Source organism: Cricetulus griseus (assembly GCF_003668045.3).
Source record: "Cricetulus griseus strain 17A/GY chromosome 1 unlocalized genomic scaffold, alternate assembly CriGri-PICRH-1.0 chr1_0, whole genome shotgun sequence".
Lineage (NCBI taxonomy): Eukaryota > Metazoa > Chordata > Mammalia > Rodentia > Cricetidae > Cricetulus > Cricetulus griseus.
This window is the reverse complement of record NW_023276806.1, coordinates 210619102-210639685: the sequence shown is the minus strand read 5'-3', so window position 1 is coordinate 210639685 and position 20584 is coordinate 210619102. Positions and strand designations below refer to the sequence as shown.

The 20584-nt window shown below is 38.1% G+C and overlaps 1 protein-coding gene across 3 annotated transcripts in view; it reads left to right on the top strand.

Moving 5' to 3' along the window:
• Mdfic (MyoD family inhibitor domain containing) overlaps window positions 1-20584 on the top strand; it is an 86849-nt gene that overhangs the window by 42442 nt on the left and 23823 nt on the right. For all 3 annotated transcript variants that reach the window (XM_027389934.2, XM_027389933.2, XM_027389932.2), the window contains one exon: window positions 9975-10244. In XM_027389934.2, coding sequence (XP_027245735.1) covers window positions 9975-10244 — 270 coding nt within the window. The remainder of the gene's footprint in view (window positions 1-9974; window positions 10245-20584) is intronic.

Here is a 20584-nt window from a genome sequence, read left to right as displayed (position 1 = left end):
CAATGGTTTAAGCTGCTGCAGAAGGAAGCACGCTAGGAAAAGGTGTGTGAAACATCCAGCTCCAGGGGACAAGTGGTTCAGGTCCTCAGGGACACTACTTGTGTAATTGTGATGCTTTCAGACGTACTCTCCTCATCTCTCACCCCCCCCCCTTTCATCACAGGAAATCAGAGGATGATTTCCTGTCTCTCATCCTCTTTCATCTCTCATGCTCTCCTATTTTCCTCTATTGTTTCGTTTTTCTACTACTTTATCCTTGTTTTCTGATGTTGTATCTCACTTTCGTCTTTGTTTTTCCTTTTCAAGAATGCTGTGATTTAAACATATTACATGCAAACAAAATAACATGTGTGCGCAGTGTGCTTCTGAAGTGTTTATACACACACTTGCAGATGATGCTGTCTCTCCAGAGAGTGGGCCAAATTGTATATCTGAAAGTGTTTCGTTTTGTTTTGTTTTCCTTCCCTTAACAAAAGCAAACTCAACTTACTGCGAAAGTGAAGCTAGTGTGTTCTTGAGCACAGGATGGTAGAAATGTAGGTAAAGTGACCATTGAGAGACTAAAGATTTTGCAGTTAGCTAGATGGTACTACACATTGTTCACCATGAAGTCTGGCAGATGGGAAAACTGTGATGCCATTTTGATAGCTATTGTCCCTGCATTTGAATCTTTGTCCCTAATGACATTAACATGTGAAATTGACACTGCTAAGGGTACCCTCTGAATTTATTGTTACTTGAGATCATAAATATCCATAAGTTCTACAGTGAGTGAGTTCTTTGTAAATTTGCTCCCTGTAAGGTACTGTGTCCCTAGAATAGTGCATAATGACTTATTTCAGCCAGTTTGCAACCCAAGTGACCTTGACAGATTTAGTATAATTTTAATGGAGAAATTAGGAGAGGAACCACTTATGTAAATGCTGTCAACTTGTGACTCTTCAAGCATGGCTAATGGTTTTGTCCCTTTGTATATAGCCACTTGTTGATGCTTATGTTTTAAATAATATTTTATTCTGTCAAGTAATACTGCAATTTGATGGATACAGTAATCTAAATCAGGATCCAAGAAGTTAAAGCAACCTTATAATTGGGGAATTAAACTTTTAACCTGGGGGATAAGAATGAGAAAACAGTATTTTGTTTCCTTATTCCTTTGCATAGTTATTTTCCTCTAATGTATTGCTAGAACCTGCTAAACATATATACATACATACTTGTGCACATGACAATGGACTTGTACAACTTAGGAAAACTTCTTTGCATCATTCCTTTGCATATCATTGGCAGGTCTGCAGCATAGCAGGTTATATAGTAGTTCCTTTGTAGAGTGATGTTGCCAGGGTCCTCTGAAGGAGTCGGACGATATCACTAAGACCTGATTGAACTTTGAGTCAATTCTTAGAACTTTGTTCTCAGTCTCGAATTTTCAAATCATTTAAGCAGAAGCGTCATTCATAACAAGAGCTAAAGCACACAGGTTTCCTAGTTTCAGGCCACATTTTAATGGGATTTATCAAAGTTCTTGCCATTTCAGCCACTCACCAGTAAGCTTGGGGATTATGAGCTTGGTTAAAACTGGTATTTCTTTTCCTATTTGTTGTTTTAGTTGTTGTTGTTGCTGTTTATTTCATGTAAGCCATTAAGCAGCATGTTTTCCTTCTTTAATATTGAATTACTTAGTTGCCTTCTTAGGTTCGTCTACCTGACTCCCTATCTTTTAGCTGTGGCTTCATTTGGGCATCCATTGCCCTGTACTCAAGGAAATCCTGGGTTTACTTGCAAACTAGGTTGAGGTTACTTTCATGATGGGGAAGGATCTTTTAGATATATAATTTGGAAGTGAATTTTCTTATGCTACTTTTCAGAAAGGTTGCTTCCTGAGCACTTTTGAAGTGTTTCTCCACACATTCTACAGTATCTGTAACTGAATCTTTAATTCCCTTGTTATAACAGAGAGAGTTTCTTGAATTCTTGCTACAGTTCTACCATCCTTATATTATGCTTTTACAGCAATTCCCTAGGCTCAGGAAGGTGAAGGATGAAGTTTATAATGGTACTGAATACCAAACTGTTGCTTGATTTATTCAGGAAGGTTATTATATTCTGGGATCAAGTGACAGCTTAAAAGCTAGTATAATTCATCATCATCAGTTAATTTTCACTGGGTGTCCACTGGGTGCTGAACATCATACAAGGCTCTTTGTCAGCATGTATGTGCCAGAGAAGGTTGATGGAATCGAGGAGTATGGGATCTTGTCCTTAAGGAACACTCTGCTGTCAATGCAAGTCAGTGAAGACCCGGGATTGTCAAGTTCTGTGTACAAATGCCTGTAATTAAAAACACTTCATTGCTGCAGAAGTTACTGCCAGTAAATCTGGTTCCATTCTCATCTCAATGTCTATATTGTCCCCAGGACAATGATGTCATATGGACAATGCAGATGTCTGCAATGGTGACCTTAGCTCCCAGTGTCCAATTATGCTTGGGTCTGGAAGCAGATGCTTTTTGTCCTGTTCATGCAATTTTGCATTGCTTGTGCTTATGAGATCCAATTGCTCCTTCTTCCAAACATCAAGGCACTTCATCTTTTCTCATGGGAAGCTAGTCGTGTAGATGGCACATCTAGACCTAGTCCATATTCTCCTTTAGACTTCTGGGTGATGCTTATCCCTCCTATGGAATGATTTGGAAGACTACCCTAGAACAAATTTGATAGAACTTGGTTTCATCCTTTGTGTATGTGGATTAAGACACAGTGAAGGTGATACAGGGGAGCCCCTGTACTGATAAAGGAACAGTGTGGGTCTGTGCAATGCATGGGGTGAAGATGGTATGAGCAGAGCTATACACAGCATTCCCCTGTAGTTTCTTCCCTGACTTGGGTCCCTGTTCTGTGTGCAGTGAGTTTGTTTACTGGAAGACTCTGCTAAAATTTCCTTGTTTGGTATCCATCATAGCCATTTCAGAAAAGATTCCTGTGGAGGAGATTTAGCAGTCCTTTTCCAGTTGCTAGCAAATATTTAGATTCAGAATTACCTCAGAGGGAGAAAGTCCCAAGGGAGTTTTTTTGTTTTGTTTTGTTTTTTTGTTTTGTTTTGTTTTGTTTTTTTAGCAGCCCAATTTCTTCTGTCTCCGTCTCTCTGACTCTCTGTCTGTCTATCTCTCTTGATCCTCTTTCTTTTCTTTTCCTTGTGGAAGCCCTCATCTTTTTGGTATGTTGTTACATTTGTTTCTGAGATTTGTCCTCCTCTGAACTCGTTTTTGTCACATTTAACAGCTTCTTGTCCCGGCCTTGCCTCTGGTGATAATGAGTGTCGCTCCAGGTAGTCCCTTCCTCCATAGCCCAGTCTCTCTCCATTGGAGAATCTCCATCTCTGTGTTGCTCCTAGGTGGGGAACAGGGATGTATTTCCCATGGTCTGACATTTGCAGCTTTGACTATTGTTCTTCATAGTATTTTAAGTAGAACACTCAATTGAGACAGTGACAAATAACTTGCCTACTGCAACCTAACATGCTCCTCTGCACCTCAGTGGGACTAGATCACTGGCTATCCAGGCCATTCCTTGCAACCCTCTATCTAGGGATGGCCAAAAGGGTATCTGGAGGCTGAACATAAACCTTTCATCTATTCACTTAGACATGACCTCTCAGTCACTGTCTGTTTGAATTTGGTCGATATGGAGGGGTACACCATTTTAGCCAATTTGTTTGCGTGTTGCTAGCAATGGCTGTGTTGCTTACCAGAAAATCATCTTTTAGTAAAGCTGCCTGTGTTTTCTAATTGTTGTTCACATCACAAGCTTATTTCTGAGTTTTAACTGTAGAAGGCACAGAGTCCAGGATCCCTAGTATCCATTATGTTCCTCTTGACTGCCTCCATCCAGGAGAAGTTTCGTACAGAATGCCATAACACGCCAGCCTTAATCAACACAACCTTTGCATCTCAAGAACAAGGAAACTTGTGCTACTTACCTTCAGTAATATTTATTACTGGCTGCTTAGGGGTAGCAAGGATGAGTGATATCCTTCCTCTCAGGCTTACCCCTACTCAGCTAGCTTTACCTGACAACAAGTCAGTCTTCCTCCTCACTTTTACTCTGGACCAGACTTTGTAGTTTAAAGCTTTTTTATTTGTGTCACTCCTTATCTTCAAGTCTATAAGACACAAAGAAGGATAAATGACCCAGAGATAGAACTTGGATCTAGAATCTGTTAGACAGATCAGATCTGCATCTGTTCAGATTTTGTGTGTATATTAGGATGAAGTCTAGAGTGCCCTAGGCTTCCTGAAAGCACATCTTAAGGTTTGTGGAGGAATAACATTAGTAGCATTTCTCTGAATCTTTTGTGGAGGAAGATGAATCAAAGTGGATAAATGCTTTGCTTCTAATCTGGTGGTCAAAGTACTAAGTAGTAGCCTTCCTGTAGTTACTGCCTTACTGTTGTTTTGAGATTTCTCAGCAAAGCTCTGTTTGGTCAAATAGAATGCAGGCAACCAACAGTGGGGCTTTCACATTTCTAGTTGCCTATTAATTGATTCTTTTTAAAACATAAAAGAAATGTGTCTTACATCTTAAGAACATCACAGGTATATTGATCCCAAATGTGCCCATTATTGCCTCTTTGAAAACACAGGGATGATTCCTGTAATGAAAGGAATACATTGCTCCTCATAAAGCTGTCTGTCATCTTGTACAACTTTTAGTATTTAAAAATAGCTTATAGAAAGATCACAGCTTTAAGGTAATTGCTTAACTGAGTTATTATTTTAATAATATAAAGCAGTATTTGTGTAATTTCTTTTCTGTAAATTATGCGTAAATACATATGCATTTATTTTCTTAGGTGTATACACAATATAATTATCAATAATATATAATTATAATAATTATAGCTGACAGTCAATTTTATCAGTTGACTCAATGGTAGAAGTATCTATTGAATCAGGAAGCAAAGAGATCCCTGGCAAATATCATAATGCTATCAGATTATCCAGGAAGAATAATATTTTAAAGCTTGTAGTTGACCACTCTATAATCAAACCTGGCAATTTAAACTTTTCAAATTCACATATGGGAGACTCTTTACTCAGACAATTTAACTAGTAACTTCCAGGCACAATAAGATGTAAGGCCAAATTTGTCATTCATTTGAATATGAAATCAGGTAGTAGATAGGAAACTATGCCTAGAAAGGAAAAAAGTAGTAGGATTTTGTTCTTCATTGATTTATGCTTTGAGGACCATATATATAATGCAAGCGTGCACGTGCACACACACACACACACACACACATACACATACACATCTCAAGTGAAAATATACTTTACATTCCTTAAAATTATTATTTTGTATCTATTTTTATTGCATTTTTTCTAGAAAATACAAGATCATATTTGCATTTATTTTATTTTATTTTTTTTTGGTTTTTCAAGACAGGGTTTCTCTGTGTATCTTTGGAGCCTAGCCTGGCACTCGCTCTAGAGACCAGGCTGGCCTCCAACTCACAGAGATCCGCCTACCTCTGCCTCCTTAGTGCTGGGATTAAAGGCGTGTGCCACCAATGCCCGGCCCATATTTGCATATTTTTGATACATGCTTTTCAGTGGTCGTTAGGAAAAGAAGTAGTTATTAGAACTATCACAGAATTTAAAGATGAGGGCAAACAGAAAACTTTTAAAATGTGAGATTAAAAAAAGGAACAATTACAGTGACGAGACTGGGAAGTCAGTCTCCCCACTGTTTCCATGAAGATTCCCAGTGTTTGCTTCCTTCAAAATCCCTGAAGTATGCTCCTCAACTATGCTCAAACTTTGGTGGCTGCCAGCCACATTAAGGAGCAGGCACACCCAAGCCCTCAGGCCCAGGCCTGGAAGGAGAATAGAAACAAGTCTGTCTCTGAGAATGTGGATGAATGGCTAAATCTGCCTGTAAGGTGTCTTGGGACACAGGAGTATATATGGCCTTGGACAGCACAGAAATGGATTTGCAAGAAGCTACCAGTCTCCTCCTCTGAAATATGTTTAATTATAGTCTAAATGTCCTTGATGAATTGCAGGAACAATAAACCAGTTGCCTTTCCAAACAACTTTTCACTTTGTCTTTTTAAATTTGAATTGTAGTAGTTCCCATTGTCATCTGATGATTTATTACACAATAATTACAATTGAGTTAATTTTTTAAAAAAATAAAGTAAAATGTGTCAGAATGTGAACTCGCATCCAGGGAGCCACAGTACCTGACTGGGATCGCAAATTCTTGAATGTTCCAAAACATATAAGAATTCCCAAATATAATTTAATATACTAAATGTATACATTAGATGCAGCAAAGATAGAAAATAGTATATATGGCCAAAAGAGTTCAGAAACTCAAGAGGTAAAGAAGGCATTTCCAGAAGCCCTTGGAGGAGAATAAAGAAAAGCCGTATAGAGTATACCAGGAGTCTCCAACTGGGCAGGATTTATGGGATGTGTACCCAGACTTTGCACAGAGAGAAAGTCTTGGCTCTGGCTGATAAAAAAGAGAGGAATTCTTTTTTTACCTTGACTGTAAGTGATTTTACTTAAATTCACATTAAGTGGCAATAAAAATAGTGTAGATGTATCATGAGTCATATTGAAAACAAGTCTCATCTCCCATTTAAAGACAAAATTGCATATAAAGTGTTAGGATTGGTGGTATTTTTAATAACATTAAAAATGATAAATTGTTCATATATTCATACACAGCATTGCATATATAAAATTTGTACCATTATGTATATGTGCTTGTGTGTCCTATAGTGACCATGTGGTCACTGCATACCCAGTAAGAACCTTGTAATTGTCCCTGAGTAAAGAAGCAGGATTTGGTGTGATTTTTATGTGTACTTAGCCATTTACATTAGCTAAGTGCAAGAGAACTCTAGCAATTTTATTGACTATGACTTGTGTGGACACCAGCAATGAAGATGATCTGCCACCACTAACAGTTTATATGCTGGGGTAAAATGTGGCTTTCTGCTGCTATGCCAGCAGCTGCGGTTTCATGTATACATATTACTAGTTACAATATCACCTAGTTTTTTTTTTTTTTTAATTATCAAAAGAAGTTCACGCTATTGGCTCATTTATTCCCATGTTTATTATTCCCACTGAAAACTGTTAGACCTAATCCTCCCTGATTGAAAACATTTGAACCTAGAAAGAGCAGTATTTCTTAAGACATTTGTAACTATTCATCATGGATATTAAAATTACAATCATGCTGCATTGTGTGAGCTGTAGCTGAAAAAAAAAATCTCTACACATATGGTGATCAGGTGACCAGTGCTATCCAGGTTTGAAGATGCTGAATGCTCTAATACCTGGTATTTGAAATTTTGACAAGTATTGCATTCTTTCCTGAATATTGAGAATACATTTTTTGCTCATAGAGAGTAAATTTAAAATGGGGTCTTTTGTAGCAGCACCCATCCTGTTTGGAGTGATATAACAGATGCCAAATGTTCATATATCAAACAAAATGCCAGCCTTCTGTGGAAAAGAGGTGTCAAAAAGTTTCTTTGTACCTTTAACGCATGTGATTATGTAGTACAAAATGCAGAGTTTGTAAAAATTTCTTGAATATACAGGCAAAAAATGAATAATTCAAAACAACCTCTAAGTTCTACATTCTATTGTCCCTTTATAACACAGGCAGAAGATAGCGGTGCACTCCCAATAGAGCTGAACTTGCACAAGTTACACCTCGGAAAATGCCAGATGGTCTATGGTCTACTTTTGAGAGCTGTCACATATGTAAAGATTTGAAAAAAGAAAGACAGCTGAATGAGAACAGTGCATCATTAAAAAGGGAGCGAGGGTCCCCAGGCGTTGCCTGTGTTTTAAGAAGCATTGTATCACCCCCATATTAGCATGATTTTTAAGAGCTATCCATGATTTGTACACAATAAGAAGAACCTGTTTTAAACCAAATGGTTGTGGTTTAATCAGGCAGGGGGTTTCCTTCTTCATTTGATAATAAAATCATGTTTCCTGTTTAGTTTTAATTGCAACTTGACCATAAAATGAAAATCATACCCTTGAAAAATGATCAATCAAGCTACATTTCCCATCTATTGAGATGACTAAGATAAAGCGTATCCAGTTTTGATTTGATGTACTGCACACATAGGCCCAAATCATTCAACTAAACAATGTTTTAATGTTTTAAAAAAACTAAAGTGAAGAGGTAATATTTCGTTACTTAACTGTAATTCAAAAACCACAGAAAAATAATTAGGTGAGAGTGGAACAAAAAATAAAAGTGCTATCATTTAACTGCCCCTAGAAATAGATATGGTTTGAATATTGAAACATAGATAAATCACTAAGGATGCATTAAACTAACGCTCCAGCTGTAACCCATAATTTTCAGAGTCAGTTCTGTTAGTAGAAAAAAAAAAAAAAAAGGTCAAATCAATCATTGTTTAGAATTTGGAGGCAGGACACACTCATCTTTTACCATTTTCATGTTTTTATTTAATGAGACTATTTAACTATTACATAGTGATTCTTGGGTTATCTTGGACTGGAGTATGCGAAGACATTTTTGACTGATTGATGAGGAGTTACCCACCATTGGTCAATGGCATTTCAACTTAACCAAGCTCTCAGATTGCTTGAATTACTAGTTTTAGAGAAGAAGTAGCACAAACATTCCATTTATTTGGAGAGATTGCTAGAAAGTTCCCTGTAAGGAACACTAAGTTAGGTTTAACTATCTTCTTGGGCACCTTTTAAAACTCATATACATGACTAGCTTTGATGGCAGTCATTACACTGTCATTCTGGTTGCTCCAAGAAGCAGGAGCATATGATTCTCTAAATCAAATGATTGCACGTTCTTAAGAAACAGATATCCCTTTTAAGATGCTTCATTGTAGATACTGGTCCTGAGGTCACATAGAGCTAGTGGATCAGTAATGCTGGCCAACACACATTGTCATTAGTCAACCAGTTGTTCGATAATGCAGTATCCGAAGAACTAAATTCATTAGCCTTCTCAGTACCATGCCATTAAGATAGTCCCCCTTTCCATTTTAAACTAAAAAGTTTCTTATCAACTCATTTGAATGGTATGGCATTGTATGTCATAGATATGTGAATGTGTGTGCATACATCTATGTATCTGGGAGTCTGCTGCTCCACTGGTTTTTGTTTGTGCATGGCCAAATGTCACAGTGCTACAGCTACTGGAATGTGTTCTCCTTTCTTGGACTCTGATGCTCTTTTGCTCACTCATTTCATTTGTTGGGACTTCCGGTGTAGTGTTGAATAAGAGGAATGGAGGTGGGCTCCTTTGCTTGGTCCAGACTTAAATATGAGTTCTTCTGAAGTGCTTACATTTGCTTTTGGCAGATGCATGGTATCAGATTCAACCAGTTTTTCCTTTAAAATGAAGTTAAAGGAATAAACTCAGAAAAGTTTTTCATCCAGAATTAGAATTGCTTGTAAAAAAAACTATATCAGACTGTTGTCCAACTGTGAATGTCTGAATTCATTGTTGCTTTCATTTCAAAATGTAATTGGTGGGTTTCATATTGAGATCATGCTGTTATATGAGCTGTACTTAGGAGACCAACAAATGAGAACAGCCTGGACAGAACTGCCTTTCTTTAGAAAAACAAACAAAAAAAAAACCAGATTTTTATTTAAGTATTATTTTAAATTAACAAAACATCCTTGAATTCTGTGTGTTTGTATAGTGATTGTTGTTGACCTTGCTTTTATTTTACTTTCTAGACCTTCCTTCCTTCTAGAACACTCCTCTTCTCTCCTTTCCATCTTTTCCTTCTTCCTCTCCTCTTTCCTGACCCCACCCAGGTCTTTTCAGTTTTATTAGCATGGGTTTGATCTGCAGTCTCTATTTTTGAATATATCTTTTCACTACTATAAAATAAAACATTCTCTTGCTTAACGAGATGATTTTTTTTTTTAAACTCAGCCCAACCTCAGCGCCTGCCTCAGCTGCAGACATCAACACAAGAGGAGGAAGAAGGCAAGATCAAGAATGGGGGCCACATGAGTCTGAGCAATGGGAATGGAATTCATCACGGAGCCAAACATGCACCCACAGATAATCACAGAACTTCAGCTCCTGTTTCTCAGAAAATGCATCGAAAAATTCAGTCCAGCCTGTCTGTAAACAATGATATCAATAAGAAGAGTAAAGTAAATGCTGTCTTTTCCCAAAAGTCTGCTTCCTCCCCGGAAGGTAAGTGTGAGATAGGTGTGCATCTTTTCTTTTGCATCACCTCATGTAAAATTATTCAGAAGTAGTAAATTGATCCGGAAAACATGAGTAACATTCTCACTTTTCCATCCCACAAACATAAATTTGGGTAAAATCCACTTAACTTCCTCCAATAAAAGTCCAGGATAAAAAAAAGGTAGATCTGGCAGCCAGGACTCTGCTTTTAGATTACCATCCTACAGTGACTAGTCATTACTTTAAATATAACAGGTGCACTTTAAAAAAAATGCCAGAGTTAAAAATATGAATATATCATTTTGGGGGCATATCAGAGCGCCTGTATTCTTTCCCTCCTTGGTGCAATGTGTTAGTTACGCTGTGCAGTGGAGATAAGATTACTTGCTTGCATTTTTGTCTTGCAAATTCATTCTTAATATGCAAAGCTGAAATAGGAAAAAGATCATGTAATTTCCCTGGTCTTGCTGGAGAATGGACCAGGCGAGGGGTGTCTACTCTGTGAGCCATCTTCCTGCTCCTTTGCTGCTAGCATGGAGCACACACCCACTCTAGTCTCGCCCAGCCCTTTTGCTCCTCTCCTATACACTTGCCAATGCTCCCTGGCCTCTGGGCAGCTAGCAATGATTTATTTTTCAGTGCTACCTCATCTGCCTCTCACCGAGTTAAAGTCAGGTTAAATACCATGAACCCAGGGCAGGTTTTCTTTATTATAAAGCAGTCCCAATATGATGACAACCTGCAGAGTCTCTCTGTGTAGTTTGTTGTGTCATATTAAGGGAAACAAAAACCCAATCTATGTAGTTAAGATTGTAAACTACTCCCAACCTGTCTGTGGCCTTCTGTTCTTGCTCCTTTCCACATCTGCAATAATTTATATAAATTCTGAATCTGCTGTATATATTTGGTACTAATAAAATATGCACATACACACCCACACACATACACACACACACACACACACACACACACACACACACACACACACACACAATATATATATATATATATATTATATATATATATATATAGTCACTGTCTGTGTATATTTCCTTTAGTTTTCTATTTTAATTGTGAAATCTTAAAGAAGATCCTGTGGAATGCCACTGTAAAGTTAGCCATGAATACTCACAGTGATAAATTGAGTTGTAAATAGGGAATTGTATTGAGAGTTTTACCAGTAATGAGTAGGAGAAAGGATATTACATTTTGGCTACAGGTGTCCTAAACTCAACTGAGGCAAAGTGTTAGGTTGATCAAATGATATGATAATAAACGGTCTGCATAGTTCCAGGTCAGTGACACTACTTTCCAAACTAATTAGATTGAAAAGGACATGATTGACATTTGAAAATGAGTTTGACATGTAAGCTGCATGGTCATCTCTGAAGTGTAGGTAGGCTGTTAACTAAACTGGCTCTCCAAGGAGTTGGGAAGGCAATGCAATTTTCTTTAGAGGATCTTCCCTTCGAGATGATTGGCTGAAATAATTGGATGCAATTGAATCTCCTTGTTTTATACATATGAATTTACTTATAATGCTCTTCAACTCTTGTTTTCCATTTGATATTTACTTATTTTATATTAAAAAGGGATAACCGTGCTGTATCAGCCTGACTTGAAATAGCTTATGGAATTTTTCAGTAGTTCTTGCTTTTAATTGTGTTTGAATTTATTTGGAATGCAAGAATGTAGCTTTGGAAGTAACATGGAGGAGTAAAGGAAGCACTATATGAATGAAACACCTTCCCTCTCTCCTGTCTTTTTCTCCTCCATTTCTTTATTCTGTCCCCATCTTCTTCTGTACCCCCAATCTCTACTTAAGATTGACCACAAATATTTGTATACAGGGAATACTCTATAGGCTGAAATTATCACAAAATAACATTTATGATCAAGTTGGGGCCATGAAGAGTATGAAAACAAAGGAAAACATCAAAACACATTGCAGAGTTCTGTCCATGTCGCCACTTTTAGCTTCTAGAATTTGGGCAGTTGCATACTTTGTGATCTTGATTTTGAATCTAGATTAAAATTTCATTGTCCCATTTCAGTTATTTCATATAATCTCCAAGTTAGATATCTCTGTGAATTTTGCTCTTGGTTACAGTTGGGCCTTTATGTCTGCCTCAGGATTACAAACCTTCGCCTCCTCATCTGACTTCCATGAACTTATTTAGAGCAAATAGCATCTAGTGGTGAAGCTGTGGACACAGAACATCTGCTTTGGAAGTTCAGTTTTACCTTGAATCTTTTGACTGTGGTAGCATCTCTGAACCCCTCTGTACCTGTTTCCCCATTGACATTTTGGTAATTGCATGCAATTCACAGAACAGTAGTGTGGCTGGGCAGGAAAGGCGCTCCCATGAGCAAAACATGCAGACAGTTTGTGGTACATAGGAGTCACTTGTTACTTAGATGAGACAACACCACTTAGTCTGATGAAGTGTCTTCTGTTGGCAGTTAGCACTGCGTCAGCACTCCTCACACTCAGCCATGCTGAAGTCGAGTCCTTAGTACAGACAATGCCTCCCAACTCAAAGTCTTTCCCATATTTGGTCAGTGGAAGCCCTTCATCTTCATATGAATCCCTATGAATTAACCATGTATTGATTTTGTCATTTGAGCCAGAAAGATGTTTCTCAAGTTATCAATATTATTTATATTCAATATAAAAATCACAACCAAAAAGAGAACACAGTGTCAAAGTGGGCATTGATAGCTGTTTTTTAATTCTTCAGATAATATTATCTTGTACTTCATTGTTAGTTTGATGCATGGAGAATCATCATGCATGATGAAGGCTTAAGAAAATGTGAAACAGAAACAAAAGATTGGTCACCTATATGTAGGCAAGCATCACAAGTCTGATGTGGACAGGATCCTCAAAGCCAATTTTGGACAAGCCAGGGATAGATGGCAGTAAGGCCCTGTCTGCTAAAATCAAAACAGCAAAGATCCACAAGCAAACAAACAAACAGAAGCAGTTTTTTAAATCTATTAAAAACATTCCATTGCAATTGCTTTTAAAAAATCCTTCCATGTTTATTCACACAACACACCAAACCAATTCAAGACCCACTGTTCCAGCATTGTAATATAGGCCTCTGCTGCTAGGGGCAATTCTAGCAAAGCAAAGCCATTTCTGCTATGGCCCTGTCATCTGGGAATGGCTCAGCTTTCTCCACATTTCATGAAGTGAGGACTGTCCTGAATGGGAGGTAGCTTGGATGTAAAAAGAGAACCAAAATCTTAAAGGCAAATCTGCTTTTAAAATGATCTAACCAAGGGGTGGGAGAGGTCGTTCAGTGCTTAAGAGCATTGGTTGCTCTTCTAGAGAACAGGATCCACATGTGGGCTTACAATTGTCGGTAGCTACAGTTCCAGAGAATTCAAAGATCTCTTCTGGCTTCTCTAGACACCAGACATAATTGAGTTTTCTTCACATCGTGAGATACTACCTCAAAGAATCAAGCTAATTAATGAAGGAAATAACTAAATAATCTGAACTGAAGATCAGTTACTTGTCACTGCGACATCCCTTCAGCATGAATTCAATACAGCTGTGGTGGAGGCCTGGAGTTTCATCTCAGTGTGCATTTAGCCACTTAAATCCCTTGTGCTCTATGTTGGTTTTCCTCTCCTAAGATATTGGATTCCTGAAAATGCTGAGTGTTCCTGACTCTGTCGTGTTTTCTGTGGTGCCCTATAGCCTTCCAGTTTCCCAAGTATGATGTGTTGATTTATTTCAAACTATGGTGTCTTACCCTTGCTTGAAACTTACATAGCTCATATATTCTTCTAAAATGTTCATTTTTGCAGCACAGGGAAAAATACATATGTGGGAAGACAGAATATTTTACTTAAAGGTTATTAAATTAGTAGATTTCTTTCTGTTTTGTATAATTAAATATTTTCATACATACTTAAATTTTCTGATTGCATCACCCAGGTGGAGAGTTTTAAGACTAAATGTGTAGGATTCTTGACCTTTGAAATAATTATAGTGTAATTTAGTGTCATCTAATATTCAAATTGCCAAGGGTTTTCATTAGTTTTGAAGACACTTTTCCTTATCATAGGGATGGTAAATGCTGATATGTTTTAGGAGTGCCCGTTATAGCTCTGTTGCTATGTAAAAATTATGTCTCAACAAAAATATTGTTAAAGAGGTTTTTCTTTTCAGGGACGTTTGATAATTTATTTGTACTCCACACTTGATATTCTAGAGTCAGTGTTTGTAAGAGGTCACATTGAGTTTCAGCATCTCATTGAACATTGATGCTTAGAAAGAAGGTGTGAAGTACTGGGTCTCCAGCAGTGACTGGAGGCATCTCACTTTTACTCATATGGAGGTCTTGTGGCCTGATGTTTAGAACACACGTTATGGAACTCATCTACCTGAGTTTGCTTATTGGCTCCACCCTTGACTTGACCATGATGTGTCCGGTGATGAGTTATTAGCCTGTTCGTGCTGCAGCATTTTTTCTGGAAAATGGGTATGTTGTACATACCTCTGTCATAGGACTGTTAAAAGTGCTTAGTGAACATTAGCTGCTCTGTGAGCATTATTACTAAGGTGTACAGGAGTGGGTGGCAGGAAGGTATGCTTTCCTGGCAAAGGTGCTAGGTGGGGCCTTGAGTTAGAGAGTTGAAGATCGACTGTCCTAGCTTCTTTTTCTGTTGATGTGATAAAATGCTCTGACAAAAAGCAGTTTTGGGGAAAAGAGCATTATTTTAACTCAAAGTTTTAATTAGAGTCCATTATAGAAAGGGGTTCAAGGCAACTGGAACTTTAAAAAAGTCACATCGTATCAACAGGCAGTGCCAAAGAAAAACGAGTGTAAGCATGTGCTTACGGCTCACCACCTTTCTCTACAACTGTATGATTTAGAATTGACACCCAGGAATGTTGTTGCCCACTTGGGTTTGGTTTCCCCACATCTAATCTAGTAAGATTGTCTCCAAAAAAGGCCCCTATAGGCCCATCTGATCCAAACATTTCCTCATTCAGACTCTCTTCTCAGGTGATTTTATACTGTGTCAAGCTAAGAGTTAAACAGAAGGATCCAAGGGTACAATAAGTTTTGTGAATTAATATTGTGTTAATATTGCATAAATCATTTGGCCTTGTGGATAAGCTGATGTAGCAGAAATGATGCTGAAGGAAATAGGAAAGAATCATTCATTGCACAGGTGGCCAAGGTGTTTGTATTGAAGATGTATGCCCATGCTGTGTTGCTTGCTGAAGGACATCATTGTGTAGGCTACGTTCTTTCACATTGTGTTTTCATTCCATCGTTTAGAACTCCCTTGGTTGTACATGTGTAGGTCTGGGCACTTTCTTACTTGGAGCACACACTGACTACAATATGTGCAGTGGTTCTTCACTTTGATTCTCTTACAGCCCTCCTGTGCTTCAGTGATGGACCAATTACAATGTCAAGTAATACATGGTTTGAGACTTGTTGAATTTTAGAAGCTAACAGGCTCCAGTGGAGGCATCTGGACCTGTGGATGGATTGAACCCAATCTTTGTGGTTTTGACTTCTTCTGCCCTGCCCTTCTTTACACTGTTCTCTGAGACTATGACTCTATGATCTTGTTTTTGCTCCCTTTTAGGCTCCTCCTCTTCCTTCTTTTTTGGGCATTTCTCTGGGCATTCATATTGTGACAGGTCTCATAATGTACTAAAGGTTTGGGCATCGTCTTTCCGATAGCAAGTCCGCAAGGAAACTATTGTCAAATTGATGAGTTGTTGTTGTTGTTATTATTATTTTAGTTCATATAGTCTTATACAACTTACACATTTCAAAATTTAAAACCTGGAGTAGAGTGTCAAAATCTAGGTTAAGTTGCTCATTCAGAGTTCTTAACACTTTAAAAACTTTTGGTCTTTCCCCACACAAAAGGCACGCCTCCAAGTGTAGATGCAGCAGGCCAGTATTTTAGTGTGGATGGATAATAATAGGGGTTTATGATATCAGCACAGTATTATAGTCAGAGGATAGAGACAGGCTTTCCATGGCTTGGAAAAGACATGTCATGGCATTCCTCAAAGTACTTCATTTGCCTGGATGATGTTTCGCTTGGTTGTGTTCCATTTTCTGGGGCACAGTGTTTTCCAGTGCATGTCAAAATGCCATTCAGTGTGAATGGATTAGAATTGTGCTTCCCAGTGCAGTATTTGTCAGTGCTTTACTGGAAAACACTCCAAGTTCATTGCTCAGCCAGTACTCCAAGTGGAACAGCAAGTACTGTGTGTGTATGCATGGTGTAAGGTATTGTTTTTTTATGTATTTAAAATATTTAAATGTTTAAGAAATTATAATAACTATCAGAAACTTTGCAAGAAGTATTTTTGTAAGGCCAAAATAAAACATCTAAATAACTTTATTTTGAGTTTAGGGAAAAAATAGAAACGATGTGACAAAGTTCTGAAACTTGAAAGCACACCACACACACACACACACACACACCCCAACATAAAGATATTGAAAACATGCCTCAATTCTCAGAGTCCTCCCCTTTGTTATAATAATCAACCTCTTTGCAGGCTATCTGGAATGGTGTTAAAGCTGCCAGCTGTGTGTGGAGGCCATCATTGTATTTTCTGGCTTTTGGTTTAGTAGTCAGTTTGTCTCAGGCAACTGATATAACCATTTAAATTAGCTCAGCATCCACTCAGGAGATGGGTGGGGAGGAAATCAAACAATGGAGATACAGATAGATCGGCCAGGAAGCTTTAGGCGGTGGGGTGCTTGGGAGCAGAGAGCAGTCAGAGCCAAGTGAAATGGAAAATGCTGAGGAAACCCATGGCCCTATTTGCACATCATGCTTTTTAGTAAAATTTTTAGTACTATGGTAAAAACTCTAGGTTTGTGTGTGTGTGTGTGTGTGTGTGTGTGTGTGTGTGTGTGTGTGTGTGTGTGTGTGGTCTGTTTTACTTTTTCCTTTCTTTTGTTTTGATACCAGTTTGTATTCTATAAGCACAGTAGGCAGGTATACATAACCCACGTTGTGCCCCATGTGGGCAATAGAAGCCCTGGAGGTGGTTGTCACATGGGATCCAGATAGATGGACAAGTCTTGGTTCAGGGACAATTCTAAGTGGAAGAGGAACAGACGTCACATGCTCATTCTAAGCGGTACTGCCATTACTTTCCTACTTCCAGTCACTGGGAAAACGACTAGAAATTACAAAATCAAGAGGAATAGCTGAATGGATTTGGCAGCTGATTATGACTGGTCTTATATCTGGTCGGTCTGAAATAATTCAAGTGGAAAGTTCCAAAGCACATTAGGAAAACACAGTCATGAGGCTTGAGAGAAAGTTTAGGACAGATATTCTCTTCAATATTTGTTCTAACAGAGCAGATATTTGAAACTGTGAAGAGTCCACTCTTAAGTAGAGATTCCAAGTGAAGGTCAGGTGCCTGAGATCAAAATGTGTCAGACCCCTGGAGGCTACCTAGTTTGGTGCCACAGGAGTGTAAGTGCTGGAGCTATTGGAGACAAACATCTAGCAATGTCATAGTTTTCTCCAGAGACAAAATTAGAAAGTTAAGTCTGAGTAATGCCCCACTGACATGGTAACATGGAAGGATTCAGAGTTGGAGAGAAATGGAAGACCACTTGGTTGGGAGGCAATAAGAAAGGTGAGAAGACAAATGAACTATATAGCATACTGTCAGGAGTATAGGGAGCAAACACTCTAAGAACATGAAGGGGATCCTACCCAATTGTACCAAGTTTTGTTGACAGGTAAAGTAAGATTAGCTGTGAAATAATCCTATTGGATCTAACAGCTTGGATATTATTTAATCATCTTCTAAGAACCATTTTCATGTAGCAGCCAGAATGGTGTGGATCAATGGCCTGAGAAAACACATGAGTAGAACCCTCATAAAAATAAAAACAAAAACTAAAAAATAAGTGAAAAACAAAGACCAGGACTGAAGTACAGAACTAGAGAACTGGTTTTCTTGGGTTTATATTGTTTTGTTTCAAGATGGGAAAGATTTGAGTATGTTTACACATGGATGGAAGAGATCCATGAGAGAGAAAAAGGTGGAAGACACAAAAAGGCAATTAGCATAATTTTTCACAAGCCAGCACATAGTTCTCTTGGAGTTTAGATCTTGGGTTCAGCACACTAGACTAAATAAATATACAAACATTATCCAAGCAAGAGAACTGAGCAACCAAAGAAGTATTTGTTGAGTCACTGACCTCAGGGGTTCTGCTCTGTATGTGATATATGCTTGGTGAACTTTAGAAGACTTCTGAGTAACCTTTATGGAATGACATGGAATAAAGATTTGTTGATTCTCAAGTCGCCACTCGTTTTGTAAGAGTATCAATCCCATTTGAAGGATTAAAAGAGTCATGCTCAAGATGGTCACATTTCTGACTTTTGTGTCTTGGTCCACAGCTCCACGGGATTTGATAGCTTCTTGAAACTGATGTTCATGAATCCCTGAGTTGAATTTAGTGGCAGTTTTTAAGCAAAGAATAGTTAGCAATAAAACAATCCATAAATTGGTGAACAAATGGTTGCAGCATTAGAACTCATATGTAGGAAAGATGAATTAGCAAGCCACTGTGTAAATTCAGACAACTAGAACACAACATGTTGATTGTAACATGTGTTTAAAGATGTTTTATGTCACTATTCCTGGGGAGATGTGAACAAGTGTTACTTACCCCAGATAAGAAATCAACGACAAACCTCAGTATGCATACCACCAAAGTCCAACTTAATGAAGCAGTAAGTTCATTGAGGTTACTTATAAGTATGAGGGGTTTCTTAGAAGAGAGACATACTTCAAAAGCAGCTGCATCACCAAAGCCCACCCCAGCATGGGAGACAGCTCATAAAAGATGGAAGCTTGGAACATATTTCACAACCCACAAATAGCTCAACAGGTTGGAGTGTCCTTTCCAGGCAGCTCAGTTTGGACTTTGCCTTTTCCACTTAGCGCAACTTCTTCCAGGCCGCTCAGCTTGTCTGACAGTGTTTCTCATCCATCTCTACAGCTTACATATATTTGGGAAAGAGGGCCCTAGTGAATCTGGTCAGTTTCAGAGACTTCTTGAAGCTATTGAGTTGTATATTTCTTGAGTTTTAGTATCTCCCTTTAAGTGTCAGTGTTTTAATTTTGGAGTAACTGCTATAAAAAAGGCAAATGTGTGCTGTAGCATGGTCTACTCTTCATTAAATTAGTATCATAACATAGATTTGAAAATATTGATATTTAAAATATAATTGTGAACTATGATTAATTGTGGTTGTGTCTTACACAGTAACTGATCATGCTTGGTATAATGGATTAATTTGAGGATCTGATAAAATTATTCTTTTTCTTCTAAGACTTAAAGACAGATAATAAAATCTTGTTAGCTCTTGTGGTATTCTTGAGGTAGCTAAAGAGATACACGTAGGTATTTTACTTAAAAATCAAATGTTTCAAAGAACTGAACTGATGATGGGACTCAATGAGCCATGATTTTGAGACAGGATCCCTGCTGCAGGTAGTGAGAAAATTGTGTTGACATGATCTGATTTAGTTCTAAAAGCACATTATCTTATTTGCTGAGGGTAGGTTACTAGTACAAAACAGCCAAAGAAAGGCTCTTTGTAAGAGCTCTTGCCAGGACTCAAAGGGTAAGTGATGGGTTAGCATCAGTGTGGCATTGCTGGAGGCCATGAGATGTTGTTGCTATGGATATGGACTGATTGTGGAATGCACTTTGATGAAGAATATGCTTTCAACAGAAGAGATAAAAGGATTAAGGATGACTCCCAGCATTTTAGCCAGAGGAAGAATGGAGTTGTCACTAACTAGCATGTGATACTGGAGATAGAAGAAAGTTTGGTCCTTGGGGGTAAGAACAAGTCTAGTTTTGTTGATTTTTGGGATGCCAATAATGTATAGGACTGTTGGTTTACAATGTGTGGTAATACGAAGAAATGGAGCCCGCAGTCTGAGATATTTTCTATGGGACATGAGGGTGTAGTGTATGTAATGGCTGAGTCATTGTAGTCTAGGATGAGGGGAACAGGAAATAAAGTCTAAGTGTCGGTTTTGCCATGATTCATTGGGAATAGAGTGTGTTCAAGAAGCCAGCATCCTTTGGATACTTTCCATATAATCCTAATATGGATTCAGGGTTAAAAACTACTACCAAGAAAGAAAGTGCAGAAATATCTCAAGAGCAGAATCCTGAGCCACTTTGTTATGTAGAAGTCAGCCAATAAAAAAAAAAAAAAAACTGGGGGCAAGTACAGGTGGATAGACATTCATCAAAAAGGAAGAAGACAGCCATCTGGGAAACCAAACGAAG